Source organism: Bubalus bubalis, chromosome 8 (assembly GCF_019923935.1).
Source record: "Bubalus bubalis isolate 160015118507 breed Murrah chromosome 8, NDDB_SH_1, whole genome shotgun sequence".
Classification (NCBI taxonomy): domain Eukaryota; kingdom Metazoa; phylum Chordata; class Mammalia; order Artiodactyla; family Bovidae; genus Bubalus; species Bubalus bubalis.
Genome location: NC_059164.1, coordinates 102,192,080 through 102,210,991, shown reverse-complemented (window position 1 = coordinate 102,210,991; position 18,912 = coordinate 102,192,080). Strand labels below are relative to the sequence as shown.

Here is an 18,912-nt window from a genome sequence, read left to right as displayed (position 1 = left end):
TTTTACCATGAGCATGTATTATTATAATACAAAACTTAATAACATTTCAAAACCCTACAGTTATTTAAAACAAACAAACAAACAAACAAAAAAACAACTTTAAACTAACCTCCAAAGCTCTCTTGTAGTCACCCAGGTGAAAAGCACAGTATCCAATCCACAAATTAGTATCCTCTTCTTGTTCCCCAACATGACGTTTGAACTTCATGTTAAAATTTCATGAAAAAAAAAATCATGAATACTTTGAATGGTAAGCCCTTGTTTAAAAAACCATGTTAAGTTATTAATGAACAATAGGAAATTGCAAATTATGGAAGCAAGATAATCTCAGTTTAATCAAACTGATACCTACAGAACTCAGCACAATTAACTACCTTTTCCTCAAATATTTCACAACTGTTTTTGTGTTTATTGACACCTTACTCCAGGAAGTATCTAAGAGTTATCCTCATAAAAATTCTGGGTGATTTATAAGGATCATAAGAACTCTCTGAAATATTTAATGCCAAATAACTGAAGGTTAGAGAAATTAAGCAATGACCTCAAGGCCACACACAGCCAGTAAGTGTGGTGGAAGGGACCACATAGCCAACTGACTCCAAAGCCCATGTTTTCACTCCCTATCCCATGTTCTACTGCATTTAAGTTCACACTTCAAACCTGTCCCATGAGCACACACATATATTTATTCATAGGTTATAACTTTTCACTGAAGACAAGGCATTAAATCATTCTATTACCCTTGAACAGGCTTGCCAGGGCCTCTAAGAATTAAAGATTTTAGAAGACCACCTAATCATTTATGTCCATTGTGAAAAAATATTTATGAATTCATCATCCATGAAACTAAAGTCCTGTTTTGGAGGAAAGGTGTGAGATCCTGAAGAAGTCTGAATTACCATGAGCTTTTTTTTTTTTTTTTTTTGGCAAAAGGAGATTTTTTTTTTCCCACTCTATGTGGTGATAAGTCAAAAACATAGGTGAAAAAGCAAAAACTAAACAGATCATTGTTGATTTGTAGTGACCTAAATAGGAAGGAAATCTAAAAAACAGTGGAAATATGTATGCATATAAGTGATTCACTTTACTGTACAGTAGAAGCTAACAACATTGTAAAGCAACTATACTCTAATAAAAATAAGATAAAATTTTAAAAAACCAATCATTGTTACAAAACTTCAGGTGCCTTGACCAGTACAAGATGAAGACATCTATTGATACTCTGTCTAAATAAAAACTTACTCTTGTAGCTAACTCTATAATATTAGAAATTCTCCTCTCACCTAGAGAAGGAAATGGCAACCCACTCCAGTATACTTGCCTGGAAAACCCAAAGGACAGAGAAGCCTGGTGGGCTATAGTTCATGGGGTCACAAAGAGTCAGACACGACTGAAGCGACTAAACAACAACTACCTCTCACCAAATACTGTGAATCTGAGTGCAGTGCCTTAAGTCTGAAGAAACTCTTATTTGAGGTCTCCCTGAATTTGCCCCTGGAATTCCCTGGAGCCACAGCAAAAAGAGAGAAGGGAAAAAGAGACTAACAAAAATCACACATGTATCTACCACTCACTCCACTGATTTACAGAGCAGGAGGGTCCTTCCAAGGCAGCTCCCCTGATTTAAAGATAAGAAATCCGACACCAGAAAAGTTTAAGCAATGTGCTCAACACCAGCGGACTAGCAAGAAACACAGGACTTTACACGCAAGACTGAGAAAGATATATAAAGCTGATTAAAACACTTATTGTTGATAGAGTAATACGGCTGTAGTAGTGCTTTAGAGAAATGGTTATGGCGCAACACAACCAGGCTGTGCCATCAAAACTCCTCCCCTCTTCGTTCTTTGGTGTGCCCCATTAATTTCTCCTACAACACGTGCTTCCCACAAAGCACGTATCCTTGGACCATCTACACCAGCACTTAGGCTATTTGCCCAAAATATTGGGTTCTTGAGTCTCCCTGGTGGCTTAGATGATAAAGAACCCGCCTGCAACTTGGGAGACCCGGGTTCAATCCCTGGGTCAGGAGGATCCCGTGGAGAAGGGAAAGGTATCCCACTCCAGAATTCTTGCCTGGGAAATCCCATGGACAGAGGAGCCTGGCTATAGTTCATGGGGTTGAAAAGAGTTAGGCATGACTGAGCGACTAACACACACACACACACACACGGTAGGAGTCCAGAAATGCACATTTAAACAAGTACCACAAGTGACTCTGCTGCTGCTAAGTCACTTCAGTCATGTTCGACTCTGTGCGAGCCCATAGACGGCAGCCCACCAGGCTCCCCAGTCCCTGGGATTCTCCAGGCAAGAACACTGGAGTGGGTTGCCATTTCCTTCTCCAATGCATGAAAATGAAAAGTGAAAGGGAAGTCGCTCAGTCGTGTCTGACTGTTCTCAACCCCATGGACTGCAGTCTACCAGGCTCCTCCATCCATGGGATTTTCCAGGCCAGAGTACTGGAGTGGGGTGCCATCGCCTTGAGTATTAAAATTTGAGAACTACTGCCATAGAGATTTGAAATATCTTCTGAAGATACAGTATTTCACACAATAAGCATGAAACATGGTAGAATTACTTAAATTTGATTAAAATGTTATAACATATTAATAGGAATAAATCATAAACTGGTCAGGGGGTGGAATAGGCAATGTGTGAACTGACACTGTATTAAATGTCCCTCTACATTTTTAGGCTAGATTTGCCATCAGTGGAACTAGACATAATTAAAAGTGTCCCTCAAGAAATAAGTCTATCATGTAAAAAAAAGAGAGAGAGAAAGAAGTCTATCTTTTTAGTTCATCTTTAGTCAGGTTTATAGTTAACCTGGAATCTGTGCCTGACTAGATTTACAGGAAGTCCCAGAATGCACCCACCTGTTCCATGCATAGCAACCAGCATTCACCCATGCATTCCTCTACATTCTGGTTATTTACGTCCTAAGAAGCAACTTTCTTTGGACATTACCTCCAACAGGGTAATAGCTCCAGTGAAATCTCTTTGTGAAAGTAGCTCCTCCAGCTTTGGAATCTTCCTACCTTTCTTCTTCCTTTTGTCAGTGTGCGGTGGGTCCCCGCCTACAGCAGGTTTGGCCCTTGAAAGCATCTGTGAAAGAACAACAAAGATAGCTGTATGATCCCAATCCCGTGGTCAATTTTAAACTGAGAGTGACGGCTCCCGGATTCATGTTCAGCAAGTCCTGAACAACGAACCCCTTGTAAGCCTATTTAATCTCTTTCCGTAACACGCATTTTACTAAAAGGTCCATCACCCGGTGCTTGAGCTGAACGAAACCGCTATTCCCTACTTCTTCATCTCCTCCAACGAGAATGAGGTAAAAGATGCTTTCGCGGAGCTGTTGTCATCTCAGCCTTCCCTTGGTCCACTTCCCATCTCACGCGCAGCTCAGGAGTGGGAAAACGGAGAAACAGGAGGGAAGAAAGCAACGATGTATCTACAGTTGCAGCCCTGTCCCAGGTGGGAACACGGGAGCGGGCACAGACATCTGCCTCCGCTAACACTCCTAGACTTACACCAGAAGTGTGCTAGGAATCTCCAATCTCCAGTCCCAGGACCTACTCAAACTTATTCCTCACTATTCGACGCCACTAACCATCTTGGCGCCGGTCCTGTGAACACCCTCTGCAGACAGACAGCAGAAGGCCTGGCTTCAGCGCGCCTCAGCATCCATGAAGCTCGCTTGGTCTCCACGGCAACCCCGCCAGGGGACTGGTCCTGCTCGGAGTAGCGCTCGCCGGAAAACTGGTGCCCTGCGCATCTTGGTTCCCATAGGCTTATCGCTGCTGCTGGGCGTGAAAGGTTTTCTTTCCGGATGAAGGTGTCTTTCTCTGTACTGAGAGCGAGAGTTTGTCTGTATTTCTGTGAGTTCACATTAGGAAAAAGCGAATTAAAATGACGGTTTTTCAAAAACAGGTTTCCCGGGAAAGTCATTTTCAAGGAACCACTTCCGATTTGGACAGCGCTGGGCTCCAGAGCAGCCTTGGGCGCCGACTGGCGCGTGATCGCGGGTCTCCTGTGCTGTGCGGCTTAGAATCAAATTTCTGCCGGAGCGAGGATGCTGATGTTTGGAGGAGGGAGTTCCCCTGAATACGATTTCTGATTTCCATAGATACATCTCCATTGTAATGTGACATTATAATTCCTACTTCGAATTTAGAATAGAAGCTCTCGTTCGTTAGAAATAGGGAGACACAAGATAAAGTCACAGTGGCCAATGCAGCACCCATCTTGTCTAAAGGTCTGATGTAATATTTTGAATATGTAAATTAAGATAACTGGAGTGAAATAATTAAATTTGTTTTGGCTGTGTGTGTATGTAAGTTTCGTTGTTGTTTGGCTGTGTCACGGAGCTTGTGGAATCTTAGTTACCCAACCAGGGATGGAGCCGGGACCCTCCTGAAGCGACGAATTCTAATCACTGGTCCATCAGGGAATTCCAGGAAAATTTTTTTAAAGATGTGGAGAAAGGGTTTAAAGATGTGTAACATAAGAGCTGTGAGTTTTAAGTTTTAGTAAGGCTCTTTCTAAGGACTAAAGCCCAAGAGACAGCCACTTAGGCACTCCGAAGCAACCACTCAGTAGAAGTAAGGGAAAAGTCAGTTCATACATGACTTTTGGCTGGGGGATACCTGCAGTCAAGCATGTATCTTGGTACGATTACTGCTAATCATAAAGAACAGATGTCTCTAGTTAATCTTTTTAGCTTTTCTATGTATGGAGGATGGAAGAATCTAGAGACATTAAATTTCTTCCTGAGATATACTTTTGACTACCTATGAAAGTGAAAGTGTTAGTCACTCGGTCCTGTCTGACTCTTTGCAAGCCTATGGACTGTAGCCCAACAGGCTCCTCTGTTCGTGGGATTCTCCAGGCAAGAATAGCGGAGTGGGTTGCCATGCGTATCTCCAGGGATCTTCCTGACCCAGGGATGAAAACCCAGGGATGAAACCCAGGTCTCCCACATTGCAGGCAGATTCTTTACTGTTTGAGCTACCCAAAGCCTGGGACCTGCCTGTATTCATGTGCATCCAAAGCACAGATGCCTCATCCTGTTTTTGCCTTAAATTTCTCCGAGTCCTACTGTCAGTCACCAAATGTGGTAAGTTTACAAATGAACCCTTGTGGAAATGGGTGGTGAGCAATGATCTTTGTCTTAGCAATCCTGATTTTGGGGGATCTATGCTTGTATGTTGGAGAAGGAAATGGGAACCCACTCCTGTATTCTTGCCTCAGAAATCCCATGGACAGAGGAGCCTGGCAGGCTATAGTCCATGAGGTTGCAAAGAGTCGGACATGCTGCTGCTGCTGCTAAGTCGCAAAGTGTCCGACTCTTTGTGACCCCATAGATGGAAACCAACCAGGCACCCCCGTCCCTGGGATTCTCCAGGCAAGAACACTGGAGTGGGTTGCCATTTCCTTCCCCAATGCGTGAAAGTGAAAAGTGAAAGTGAAGTTGCTCAGCTGTGTCCGACTCTTAGCAACCCCATGGACTGCAGCCTACCAGGCTCTGCTGTCCATGGGATTTTCCAGGCAAGAGTACTGGAGTGGGGTGCCATTGCCTTCTCCGGAGTTGGACATGACTGAGCAACTAAAACACACACACACACACACACATGCACACATACATGCTTGTATGTTGACTAAAAAGTGCACAACCTAAAAGTTGAGAGTTATGTTTATTCAGGGAAACTTATGAAGGACTATAGCCTGGGAATTAGCCTCTCAGATGGCTCTAAGGAACTGTTCCAAAGAGATAAGTGAGAAGCCAGGGTATATAGGGGGTTTTGTTGGAGAACAAAATGTAGTCAAACTTCAAAAAATTACTGTTAAATACAAAAAAACCCCCAACATCTCAAAGACTTCAGTGCTTTTTTATGTATGGGAAAATGGAAGTGACTGGGCTCATTGAAATTATTCCTTTGATATGCATCTTCACTATCTAGGGCCAGTGTCCTCTTTTTCTCCATTCTGAATTCCACTTAAGAGGCACTGTCAGGACAGCTGCAATGACTATTGGTTTGATGGCAGACAGCACTCTTTACTGAAATAGAAGACAACATTGTTTTGTCCAGAGGTAAGGCTCCTTGTAGCCAGGATTGTAACTGTTGCACCCTACGGACTGTACCTTACAAAAGATAGGGTCTGAACACATAAAGAAAGCTGAGCGCCAAAGAATTGATGCTTTTGAACTGTGGTGTTGAAGAAGACTCTTGAGAGTTCCTTGGACTGCAAGGAGATCCAACCAGTCCATCCTAAAGGAAATCCAACCCTGAATATTCATTGGAAGGACTGATGCTGAAGCTGAAGCTCCAATAATTTGGCCACCTGAAGAACTGACTCATTTGAAAAGACCCTGATGCTGGGAAATATTGAAGGCAGGAGGAGAAGGGGGAAGCAGAGGATGAGATGGTTGGATGACATCACTGACTCAATGGACATGAGTTTGAGAAGGCTCTGGGAGTTAGTCATGGACAGGGAAGCCTGGTGTGCTATAGTCCATGGGGCCACAAAGAGTCAGACATGACTGAGCAACTGAACTGACTGAACACATTTGCTGGAGAAGGGTCTCAGTGGAGCACACGTACTAAAGTGGAGACTGCCCGTGTCAGAAGCTGCCGGAGTAGAAGGTAACTGCTGAGAAAAGCCAGTGCCACACTGGTTGCCATGCCTACATGCAGAACCTGTGCCTGCCATCTGCATTGAGAATGCCTCTTGTCCCCGATCCCTCTTCAGAGTGGTTCCTTAAACCCTGTATTTTCTTTACTATTGGGTGTGACTAATTTGAATATATTGAGTGCAATAAGCTGAGTGATTTGAACTTCTTACACAATTGGCTCATGACATGTTTTATGACTTCTCAATCCCATGATTCTTACTTGGCCTTGTTGCTTTGTCTTATGACACCCACACACAGTAAGAAACTATAATATGTGTTGTTTGGGTGACTTAATTTATCTTACTCCAGAACCTGAAACAGGAGAGAAGGGGGCAGGGCACAACCTTTAAAAGAATGATATAGCCATAGGACATGACAAAGTCTGGTTAGAACCAACTGGATCCAAGATGATGGAATGGTCGACTTCCAGTAGACCTTGGAGCCTCATAATTTCCTCCTTGTAATACGCTGTTGTTGCTGTTTAGTTGCTAAGTTGTGTCCTACTCTAATATTAACATATGCTAAATGACACAGCACTGGTGCCATGACAGTTCTGAGGCTGACCATAAAAGGCTAAAAAGTGGGTGGTAGCCCAATTCCAGGAAGTCCCTGTCCCTCCCCCCAAAATAATTGAAATAAACCTCCGACTCATTAACCTATGAAATTATGCAACTCATAAAAACTAACCATGCCATATATTGAAGCTTTCTTGCACCTTCTGAGGTGCCCATACTCTGTCTGTGGAGTGTGTTTCTCTCTAAATATATCCACTTCTTACCTATCACTTCATCTCCAAATTCTTTGATGATGATGCAAGAACCTCAAATTCACTGGGAACAAATCCAGTAAACACAGCTGCAAGGGTAATCTAAAATCACTAAATCATGGAATATTAGAGCTGAAAGGGACCTTTAAAGGACATCTAGTCCAACCCTCAGAATTAACAGACTAAGGAACTAACATCTGGAGAAGTGAAGTAATTCTCCCAAGTGTATAGACTGTTGTGTTTTAGTTGAATTACATTACATACCCCCCTGAATAACTTGCCTATATACTCAGGTGTACCATAAGCTCACAGAGCGGCTAAGTCGCTTCAGTCGTGTCCGACTCTGTGTGATCCCATAGACGGCAGCCCACCAAGCTCCCACATCCCTGGGATTCTCCAGGCAAGAACACTGGAGTGGGTTACCATTTCCTTCTCCAATGCATGAAAGTGAAAAGTGAAAGTGAAGTTGCTCAGTCGTGTCTGACTCTTCATGACCCCATGGACTGCAGCCTACCAGGCCCCTCCGTCCATAGGATTTTCCAGGCAAGAGTACTGGAGTGGGTTGTCATTTCCTTCTCCAAAGCTCACAGAAGGAAGGTATGATTTCCTAGATTCTTCTTCATCCTCTTTGTGCTCCAGTTCTTGCCCCCCATCCCATTCCCAAACACTTGGAGAGTAAATGAGTGTCTACTTGTCTTCATTCATTGATATATACAGCTTTGTATACACACAAATGGGGCTTCCCTGGTAACTCAGCTGGTTAAGAATCCACCTGCAATGCAGGAGACCCCTGTTCGATTCCTTGGTCAGGAAGATTCTCTGGAGAAGGGATAGGCTACCCATTCCAGTATTCATGGGCTTCCCTGGTGGCTCAGATGGTAAAGAATCTGCCTGCAAGGTGGGAGACCTGGATTCGATCCCTGGTTTGGGAAGATCCCCTGGAGGAGGGCTTGGCAACTCACTCCAGTATAGTTGCCTGGAGAATCCCCATGACAGAGGAACCTGGCGGACTATAGTCCATGGTGTCTCAAAGAGTCAGAAACGACTGAGTGACTAAGTCTGTGCGACCCCACAGATGGCAGCCCACCAGGCTCCTCTGTCCCTGGGATTCTCGAAGCAAGAATACTGGAGTGGGTTGCCATTTCCTTCTCCAATGCATGCATGCATGCAGGATGCTAAGTTGCTTCAATTGTGTCTGACTCTGTGTGACCCCATAGACGGCAGCACACCAGGCTCCTCTGTCCCTGGGGTTCTCCAGGCAAGAATACTGGATGGGTTGCCATTTCCTTCTCCAGACTAAGCACGGCACATACACACAGACATGGATAAAGACACATCAACAGGCATATGCATAGTTTCCCCTTCTTCCCCCAGCCTTTGGCAACCACTAACCCATCTCTCTCTATGGATTTGCCTATTATGGACATTTCATAAAAATGAAGTCATACAGAGGTCCACATACCATATGTCTAAATACTGAAAAATTTTAAATCATCCTCAGTTCAGTTCAGTTGCTCAGTCGTGTCTGACTCTTTGTGACCCCATGAATCGCAGCACGCCAGGCCTCCCTGTCCATCACCAACTCCCAGAGTTCACTCAGACTCATGTCCATCGAGTCAGTGATGCCATCCAGCCATCTCACCCTCTGTCATCCCCTTGTCCCACCTTCAATCTTTCCCAGCATCAGGGTCTTTTCAAATGAGTCAACTCTTCGCATGAGGTGGCCAAAGTATTGGAGTTTCAGCTTCAACATCAGTCCTTCCAATAAATATTCAGGATTGATTTCCTTTAAGATGGACTGGTTGGATCTCCTTGCAGTCCAAGGGACTCTCAAGAGTCTTCTCCAACACCACAGTTCAAAAGCATCAATTCTTTGGCACTCAGCTTTCTTTATAGTCCAACTCTCACACCCATACATGACTACTGGAAAAACCATAGCTTTGACTAGATGGACCTTTGTTGGCAAAGTAATGTCTCTGCTTTTTAATATGCTATCTAGGTTGGTCATAGCTTTTCTTGCAAGGAGCAAGCATCTTTTAATTTCATGGCTGCAGTCACCATCTGCAGTGATTTTGGAGCCCCGAAAAATAAAGTCTGACACTGTTTCCATTGTTTCCCCATCTATTTGCCATGAAGTGATGGGACCAGATGCCATGATCTTTGTTTTCTAAATGTTGAGCTTTAAGCCAACTTTTTCACTCTCCTCTTTCACTTTCGTCATGAGGCTCTTTAGTTCTTCACTTTCTGCCATGAGGGTGGTGTCATCTGCATATCTGAGGTTATTAATATTTCTCCTGGCAATCTTGATTCCACTTTGTGCTTCATCCAGCCTGGCATTTCTCATGATGTACTCTGCATATAAGTTAAATAAGCAGGGTGACAATGTACAGCCTTGATGTACTTCTTTCCCAATTTGGAAGCAGTCTTTTGCTCCATGTCAGGTTCATGGTCAATGCTATTATACATGCCTCCATCTTCATATTGTTTTTTTATTGGCATATAATTTTCATGCCATAAAATTAACTATTTTTAAGTGTACAATTTAATGGTGTTTTGGTATGTTTGCAAGAATGTACGTCACTATTATCTAATTTAGAATATTTTCATTACCTCTGAGAGAAATGCCCCTGTATCCATTAATGGTCATTCTATGTTCACTCTTATCTTATGCCCCTGGCAATCATTAATCTATTTTCTGACTCTGTGGACATTTCATATAAATGGAATCATACAGTGTGTGACCCTTTATCTTTGGCTTCTGTCACTTAGAGTAATGTTTTCCAGTCTCAATCATGTCACAGGGCACATTCCTTTTGATGGCTGAATAATATTCCACAGTACGACTATGTTATATTCATTAAAGCACTTAACACAGCAAATGCTTAGGGCCTGGTGGTCTTATCAACATCCCACCCATACCATAGGGTTCAGGGTACTGCTCCAGTCCCATTTTATCCCAAGTGGATTAGTACTCAAGGAAGAGGCCCAAGCTGTGAAAGGTCACCCACACACAGCCTGTTGGGCTGTCACTCTGCCTTGCCCAGTCCTGCCTTGACCTTCCATAGAGTGTTCTTACAAACCACGAGTTCCCAGTTGTCTCTCGCCAGCCACACACAACCTGATAACCTGTTGTTAATCCCACTCCCTGTCATCTGCTCTTCACTAATCAGTTCTTTGATTCCTCCTCTGGGTCTGATGATCGCCCCAGATGCCTTCCACAGTTCACATTGCTTTCTGTTTGGGACCTTTGTTACTTTGTGTGTTTGGGTATATTATATTAATTATCCATGGCTGCATAACAATTTCCCCCCAAACTTAATAGCTTAAAGCAATCAATATTCTTATCTCCCGTAGTTACTGAGTAGCTCCCGTACTGCTGAGTAACTTAGCTGGGTGGTTCTGGCTCAGTGTTTCCTCAGGTTCAAACCAAGTTATTAGTTACGGGCTCTAGTTATTGGACTGCTTGGCTGGAGCTAAAGGGTCCCATTCTATGGGGCTTATCCATATGCCTGGCAAGCTAGTGCTGGCTGTGGACAGGAGGCCTTTGTTCCCTGTTGTATGGACCTTTCCACAAGGCTGCTTGAGGGTCCTCATGACATATCAACTGGCTTCCCCATAGTAAGTGATAAGAGTGAATCAGGAAGTCACAATGCTTTTTATGACCACACTCTCATTACTGTCCTACCCCACTGATGAATTATGCAAATGAGTCCTATAGAGTGTGGGAGGGTGCAAATATCAGGAGGTGAGACTCCCTGGGGTCTCTCTGGCTGTCACATCAGGCCCTTGTCTAAACGCCTGTTTCCTGTGCTTTCAAACCAGTGTTAACAACAAGATTTGCAGCCTGAAGTTCCTGATTTTAACACCACCAGAGCAAAGCTTAGAAATTCATTCTCAGAGAAAGAAATGACCCTTCTTACTCTGAGGTCAGCCCCTCCACCTGTTTATGCCAGCTCCATCCCTTCCCAGGTCTTTTCCTCAGAGGGAGCCTTGCTGCTCCAGTTTCAACCTAGGGAAATCCCTTCTGCCTGCTCCCCTCCTCCATCCTCCCCTGTCCGGCTGACTAATGCCTCCTCTGACTCCCTAGCTCCTGGAGAACACCTGTTTGCCATGGACTTTGAACACCATATGTGACTCAACCCTCCAAGACTTATGTACTTTACATTTCTATGACTTGGCATAGCTGACTCATCACTGCCTTGTGTATGTTTTGCTTCCCTCCCTGATTGGTGGTTCAACTGAATCACGTAGCCTGATTTCTTAACATGTCAGAGCAACTGTAGTTTTGCTCCCTCTCCAGATGTATTTCTTTGAAATTTTCACTCTCGCCTCAGGTCTGCCAGTGAAACAACAGCAATAAGTAGGCAAGCAAACAAAAAGTCTGTAGGGATTTCCCTGGTGGTCCAGTGGTTAGGAATCTGCCTGCCAATGCAGGGGACACAGGTTTGATCCCTGGTCCAGGAAGATTCCACGTGCCTTGGGGCAATTAATCCAGCCTATACACCACAGCTTCTGAGTCTGCACACCTAGAGCCTGTGTTCTGCAATGAGAGACACCCCTGCAATAAGAAGCCCACACACCACAACTACAGAGTATCCCCCGCGCACCGCAACTAGAGAAAGCCTGTGAGAAGCAATGAAGACTGAGTTCAGTCAAAAAAAAAAAAAAAAAAAATCTCCCTGGCTACCCAAATAATTCCTCTCCTCCCCTCTCCTCTCCTTATCAATTCTCTAAAATGAGTGATGTATTTTGATTTCTAACCCAACCAATCTGAGAAATTGCCTCCATCAAGTAAGCTGGAATATAAAACTGTATAAAGACTTTATTGACAAAGGAGCACTCTCTCAGGATATAGGATTTAAGGGGAGGGGGTGTACAAGGAAGCTGTCCCAGGTGGCTCAGATGGTAAAGAATTTGCCCACAATGCAGGAGACCCTGGGTTCGATCCCTGGGTCAGGAAGATCCCCTGGAGTGGGGAATGACAGTATTGTTGACTGGGAAATGCTATGGCCAGAGGAGCCTGTCAGGTGACAGTCCAAGGGGTCACAAAGAGTCAGACATGACTGAGCGATTAACACTTCCACCTCCAAGGAAGGTGTATGAACAGATAGCCCAGATCTCTATATCACTCCGGAGAAGGCAATGGCAGCCCACTCCAGTACTCTTGCTTGGAAAATCCCATGGATGGAGGAGCCTGGTGGGCTGCAGTCCATGGGGTCGCTAAGAGTCGGACATGACTGAGCAACTTCACTTTCACTTTTCACTTGCATGCATTGGAGAAGGAAATGGCAACCCACTCCAGTGTTCTTGCCTGGAGAAGCCCAGGGACGGGGGAGCCTGGTGGGCTGCTGTCTATGGGGTCGCGCAGAGTCGGACACGACTGAAGCGACTTAGCAGCAGCAGCTATATCACTCATTACACTTGCACCAGAAACCACCCCCCCACCTCCCACCACCACCAGATACGCCAGCTTTTACCTATGGCCGTATGAGGGGGCTCCCAAATAACCAATAAAGAAAGAAGAAAAATTCCAAGCTGGGAGTGTGCATGAGTCACCTCAGCATGTGGGTACAAGCTGAACATGGAAGGCAGCTACGTTACAGTCACACTCAGGAGGGCCCTTGAAAGACGGTGGTGACAGAAATCTCTCCAATAGGAGGAACCCTGAGATGTGCACCTGGTCATCTGAGTTGTGTGTAAGGATGATGGCCTATGGTTTGAACAAGTGTGGACTCATGGACACTGATGTGTGGCCTGGCTGGTGGGTGGAGGACCTGAGAGAAAAAGATTGTAAAATTGAGAGACAAGAAGAGCTGGTGTAATCAAAGGAAACTATTAGCAAGGTGAAAAGACAGCCTTCAGAATGGGAGAAGATAATAGCAAATGAAGCAACTGACAAACAACTAATCTCGAGAATATACAAGCAACTCCTACAGCTCAACTCCAGAAAAATAAATGACCCAATCAAAAAATGGGCCAAAGAACTAAATAGACATTTCTCCAAAGAAGACATACAGATGGCTAACAAACACATGAAAAGATGCTCAACATCACTCATTATCAGAGAAATGCAAATCAAAACCACTATGAGGTACCATTTCACACGAGTCAGAATGGCTGCGATCCAAAAGTCTACAAGTAATAAATGCTGGAGAGGGTGTGGAGAAAAGGGAACCCTCTTGCACTGTTGGTGGGAATGCAAACTAGTACAGCCACTATGGAGAACAGTGTGGAGATTCCTTAAAAAACTGGAAATAGACATGCCTTATGATCCAGCAATCCCACTGCTGGGCATACACACTGAGAAAACCAGAAGGGAAAGAGACACAAGTACCCCAATGTTCATCGCAGCACTGTTTATAATAGCCAGGACATGGAAGCAACCTAGATGTCCATCAGCAGATGAATGGATAAGCAAGCTGTGGTACATATACACAATGGAGTATTATTCAGCCATTAAAAAGAATACATTTGAATCAGTTCTAATGAGGTGGATGAAACTGGAGCCTATTATACAGAGTGAAGTAAGCCAGAAAGAAAAACACCAATACAGTATACTAATGCATATATATGGAATTTAGAAAGATGGTAACAATAACCCTGTGTACGAGACAGCAAAAGAGACACTGATGTATAGAACAGTCTTATGGACTCTGTGGGAGAGGGAGAGGGTGGGAAGATTTGGGAGAATGGCATTGAAACATGTAAAATATCATGTATGAGATGAGTTGCCAGTCCAGGTTCGATGCACGATACTGGATGCTTGGGGCTGGTGCACTGGGACGACCCAGAGGGATGGAATGGGGAGGGAGGAGGGAGGAGGGTTCAGGATGGGGAACACATGTATACCTGTGGCGGATTCATTTTGATATTTGGCAAATCTAATACAGTTATGTAAAGTTTAAAAATAAAATAAAATTAAAAAAAAAAAAAAGAAGAGCTGGTGTAGAGACTTGTGGATGGACATAAAGGAGTGGGCGCAACATGGGAAGTTGTTTGTATCCCATGTTAAGCCCATTTGTAAATACCTATTCCAAAAGATATGCCAAGTAGACAAAATAACTTGGCCAGCTGACGCAGTCAGGCTTTGTCAGAGCCACTCTCCCACCACTGCTGAATGATGCATATCAACTATAACTACTGCCACTTCTAGATGTCTAATCTGATAGACTGAGGCTAAATTCTACTCCTTAAGGAAATCCACAGGATACTTGGTGAACAGCTAACTGCACCGTGACCTCTTTTTTCCTGGAAGGGCCAGAGGTTTGCTCTCTCAGGAACAGACACTGATTCCAGGTATCGGGGTTGCCTTTCCTGCCTCCAGGACCTCAGTAGCGCCATTCTCTGGGTGCTTAATCCACAGACATGTAATCCCACATAACACAGTATCTGACCAGAAAACTCTTTCCATCACAGGAAGTAGAAGGAGGGGCCCATGAACATGGGATCTGCAGGTCACATCACTGTGTAACTTCAAAGCAGCTGGATATGCATGAAATATTGGAATAGCCAGTTAGAGACACGGCAGAAGCTCCATCATGGAGGTGATACACTGCAGTGATTGATGCCAAAAGCTTAGGTGCTTGGCACACTGGTGCTGAATCAAGTCTCAGAGACAGAGTTTTGGGTGATGCAGAAAAGGATAGCTTTATTGCTTTGCCAGGCAAAGAGGAATTAATGCCGTCAAGAACAAGTGTCCCAACTTGGGGAAGATAGTGACAAGTTTTCTAGCAATTGTTCACAGAGGGTATGATCAGCTGGTAGACTTTCTTCTGATGAGTTGGTGGTGAGGTAAGTAGGAGTGAGTCCACACTGTCAACCTTCAGGTCTGACTACTCTGGGTCTATATGCTTGTGGGCAGCATACCATGATGAATCATTAACTTCTCCCACCTGGAGGGGGTTTCAGTATTTGCAAAATAGCTCAAAGATATTGTTGTGTGTATCCTTTGATGGGGAAATAGGACTTTGTCCAAGGCTGCTCTTGACTGTTTGCTTCTTCTTGATCTCCCATTCCCTTCCTTCCCTAATTAACAATGGCTTGAATCTGCCCGTTGGAGCTCAGGGAAGGTCATGGAGGCTGACTGAAGGCTGTTTCCTATAATCAAAGAAATGGGGGCTTAAAGACCTTGTGCTCAGGATCACCATATCATGATGACATTTCCTCCAGGACATCAGAGCATACCCCTTTGATCAGATAACATAGCATGGTGCTGTGTCCACCGTGGAAAGAATACTTGTATCTTTCACAATGGGTGGAAGTGTGAGTGACCCCAGTTAGTATCATCCCAGTGACCCACTGGAGAGGAAGAAACTTTCTTCTCCCCTTCTAGGTTCTTCTGGTTGGTCTAATAATTAAACTGACATGAGACAAATTCATAAGAAAATTAAGCAAAGATATATATATATATATATATATATATATATATATCTTTGCTTAATTATATCTTGGAGTAACAGGCAAATTTGGCCTTGGAGTACAGAATGAAGCAGGGCAAAGGCTAATAGAGTTTTGCCAAGAGAATGCACTGGTCATAGCAAACACCCTCTTCCAACAACACAAGAAAGACTCTACATATGGACATCATCTGATGGTCAACACCGAAATCAGATTGATTATATTCTTTGCAGCCAAAGATGGAGAAGCTCTATACAGTCAGCAAAAACAAGACTGGGAGCTGACTGTGGCTCAGATCATGATCTCCTTATTACCAAATTCAGACTTAAATTGAAGAAAGTAGGGAAAACCACTAGATCGTTCAGGTATGACCTAAATCAAATCCCTTACATTATATAGTGGAAGTGAGAAACAGATTTAAAGGACTAGATCTGATACAGTGCCTGAAGAACTATGCACAGTGGTTTGTGACACCGTACAGGAGACAGGGAAAAAGACCATCTCCAAGAAAAAGAAATGCAAAAAAGCAAAACGGCAGTCTGAGGAGGCCTTACAAATAGCTGTGAAAAGAAGAGAAGTGAAAAGCAAAGGAGAAAAGGAAAGATATACCCATTTGAATGCAGAGTGCCAAAGAATAGCAAGGAGAGATAAGAAAGCCTTCCTCAGTCATCAATGCAAAGAAATAGAGGAAAACAACAGAATGGGAAAGACTAGAGATCTCTTCAAAAAAATCAGAGATACCAAGAGAACATTTCATGCAAAGATGGGCACAATAAAGGACAGAAATGGTATGGAACTAACAGAAGCAGAAGATATTAAGAAGAGGTGGCAAGAATACACAGAGGAACTGTACAAAAGGGATCTTCATGACCCAGATGATCACGATGGTGTGATCACTCACCTAGAGCCAGACATCCTGGAATGTGAAGTCAAGTGGGCCTTAGAAAACATCACTACAAACAAAGCTAGTGGAGGTGATGGAATTCCAGCTGAGCTATTTCAAATCCTGAAAGATGATGCTGTGAAAGTGCTGCACTCAATATGCCAGCAACTTTGGAAAACTCAGCAGTGGCCACAGGACTGGAAAAGGTCAGTTTTCATTCCAGTCCCAAAGAAAGGCAATGCCAAAGAATGCTCAAACTATCTCACAATTGCACTCATCTCACACGCTAGTAAAGTAATGCTCAAAATTCTCCAAGCCAGGCGTCAGCAATACGTGAACCATGAACTTCCAGATGTTCAAGCTGGTTTTAGAAAAGGCAGAGGAACCAAAGATCAAATTGCCAACATCCGCTGGATCATGGAAAAAGCAAGAGAGTTCCAGAAAAACATCTATTTCTGCTTTATTGACTATGCCAAAGCCTTTGACTGTGTGGATCACAATAAACTGTGGAAAATTCTGAAAGAGATGGGAATACCAGACCACCTGACCTGCCTCTTGAGAAATCTGTATGCAGGTCAGGAAGCAACAGTTAGAACTGAACATGGAACAACAGACTGGTTCCAAATAGGAAAAGGAGTACGTCAAGGCTGTACATTGTCACCCTGCTCATTTAACTTATATGCAGAGTACATCACAAGAAATGCTGGGTTGGATGAAGCACAAGCTGGAATCAAGATTGCCAGGAGAAATATCAATAACCTCAGATATGCAGATGACATCACCCTTATGGCAGAAAGTGAAGAACTAAAGAACCTCTTGATGAAAGTGAAGGAGGTGAGTGAAAAAGTTGCCTTAGTCTCAACATTCAGAAAACTAAGATCATGGCATCCGGTCCCATCACTTCATGGCAAATAGATGGGGAAACAATGGAAACAGTGTCAGACTTTATTTTGGGGGGCTCCAAAATCACTGCAGCCATGAAATTAAAAGGTGCTTGCTCCTTGGAATAAAAGTTATGACCAACCTAGACAGCATATTAAAAAGCAGAGACATTACTTTGCCAACAAATGTTCATCTAGTCAAAGCTATGGTTTTTCCAGTGGTCATATATGGATGTGAGAGTTGGACTATAAAGAAAGCTGAGCACCAAAGGATTGATGCTTTTAAACTGTGGTGTTGGAGAAGACTCTTGAGAGTCCCTTGGACTGCAAGGAGATCCAACCAGTCCATTCTCAAGGAGATCAGTCCTGAATGTTCATTGGAAGGACTGATGTTGAAGCTGAAACTCCAATACTTTGGCCACCTGATATGAAGAGCTGACTCTTTTGAAAAGACCCTGATGCTGGGAAAGATTGAGGGCAGGAGGAGAAGGGGACAACAGAGGATGAGATGATTGGATGACATCACCGACTCAATGGACTTGAGTTTGAGTAAACTCCGGGAGGTGGTGATGGACAGGGAGGCCCTGTGTGCTGCAGTCCATGGGGCTGCAAAGAGTGGAACATGACTGATGGACTGAACTGAACTGACTGAACTTTTGCTTGTTTTAAGTCTTTGTTGAATTTGTTATAATATAGCTTCTCTTTTTACATTTTCATTTGTTGGCTACAAGACATATGGGATCTTAGCTTCTGGACCAGCAATTGAGCCCACATCCCCTGCATTGGAAGGCAAAGTCTTAACCACTGGACCGTCACGGAAGCCCCCAAGAAAATTAAGCAAAGTTTAATAACATGGATATGTTGGATTCAGGCTTCTCAGGTGGTGCTACTGGTAAAGGACATGCCTGCCAATGCAAGAGACATAAGAGACTTGGGTTCGATCCCTGGATTGGGAAGATCCCTTGGAGGAGGGTACAGCAACCCACTTTCAGTATTCTTGCCTGGAGAATCCCACGGACAGGGGAGCCTGCCGGGCTGCAGTCCATGGGATCACACAGAGTGGGACACGACTGAGTGACTTAGCATGCATGCATATGTGGAAGACACCTTGAAAGAGACTTGGGAAAACTAAGTAACTCCTCCAAATAGCTGAATCCCTCATCTAAAATACTATCTTTAGCTTAAGATAAAAGCGGATGTTGAGAATGGTGGTTTGGAACTTCAAAGGGGAGGAAGGCAATTCACATGGAGATGGAAAAACAAATATTTGGTAAATAAATGTTTGCTGGGTCACACAGAGACAAGG

At 43.9% G+C, this 18,912-nt stretch overlaps 1 protein-coding gene across 1 annotated transcript in view; it reads right to left on the bottom strand.

Annotated features, from left to right (window-relative positions):
• TTC26 (tetratricopeptide repeat domain 26) overlaps positions 1 to 3,773 on the bottom strand; it is a 41,258-nt gene extending 37,485 nt beyond the window's left edge. Inside the window, exons 1-3 of the mRNA XM_006078766.4 lie at positions 3,617 to 3,773; positions 2,971 to 3,108; positions 110 to 202 (exon numbers count right to left, since the gene is read on the bottom strand). Of these exons, the coding sequence (XP_006078828.3) occupies positions 110 to 202; positions 2,971 to 3,108; positions 3,617 to 3,619 (234 nt within the window). The 5' untranslated portion in view covers positions 3,620 to 3,773. The remainder of the gene's footprint in view (positions 1 to 109; positions 203 to 2,970; positions 3,109 to 3,616) is intronic.
• Between the last annotated feature and the right edge of the window lie 15,139 nt (positions 3,774 to 18,912).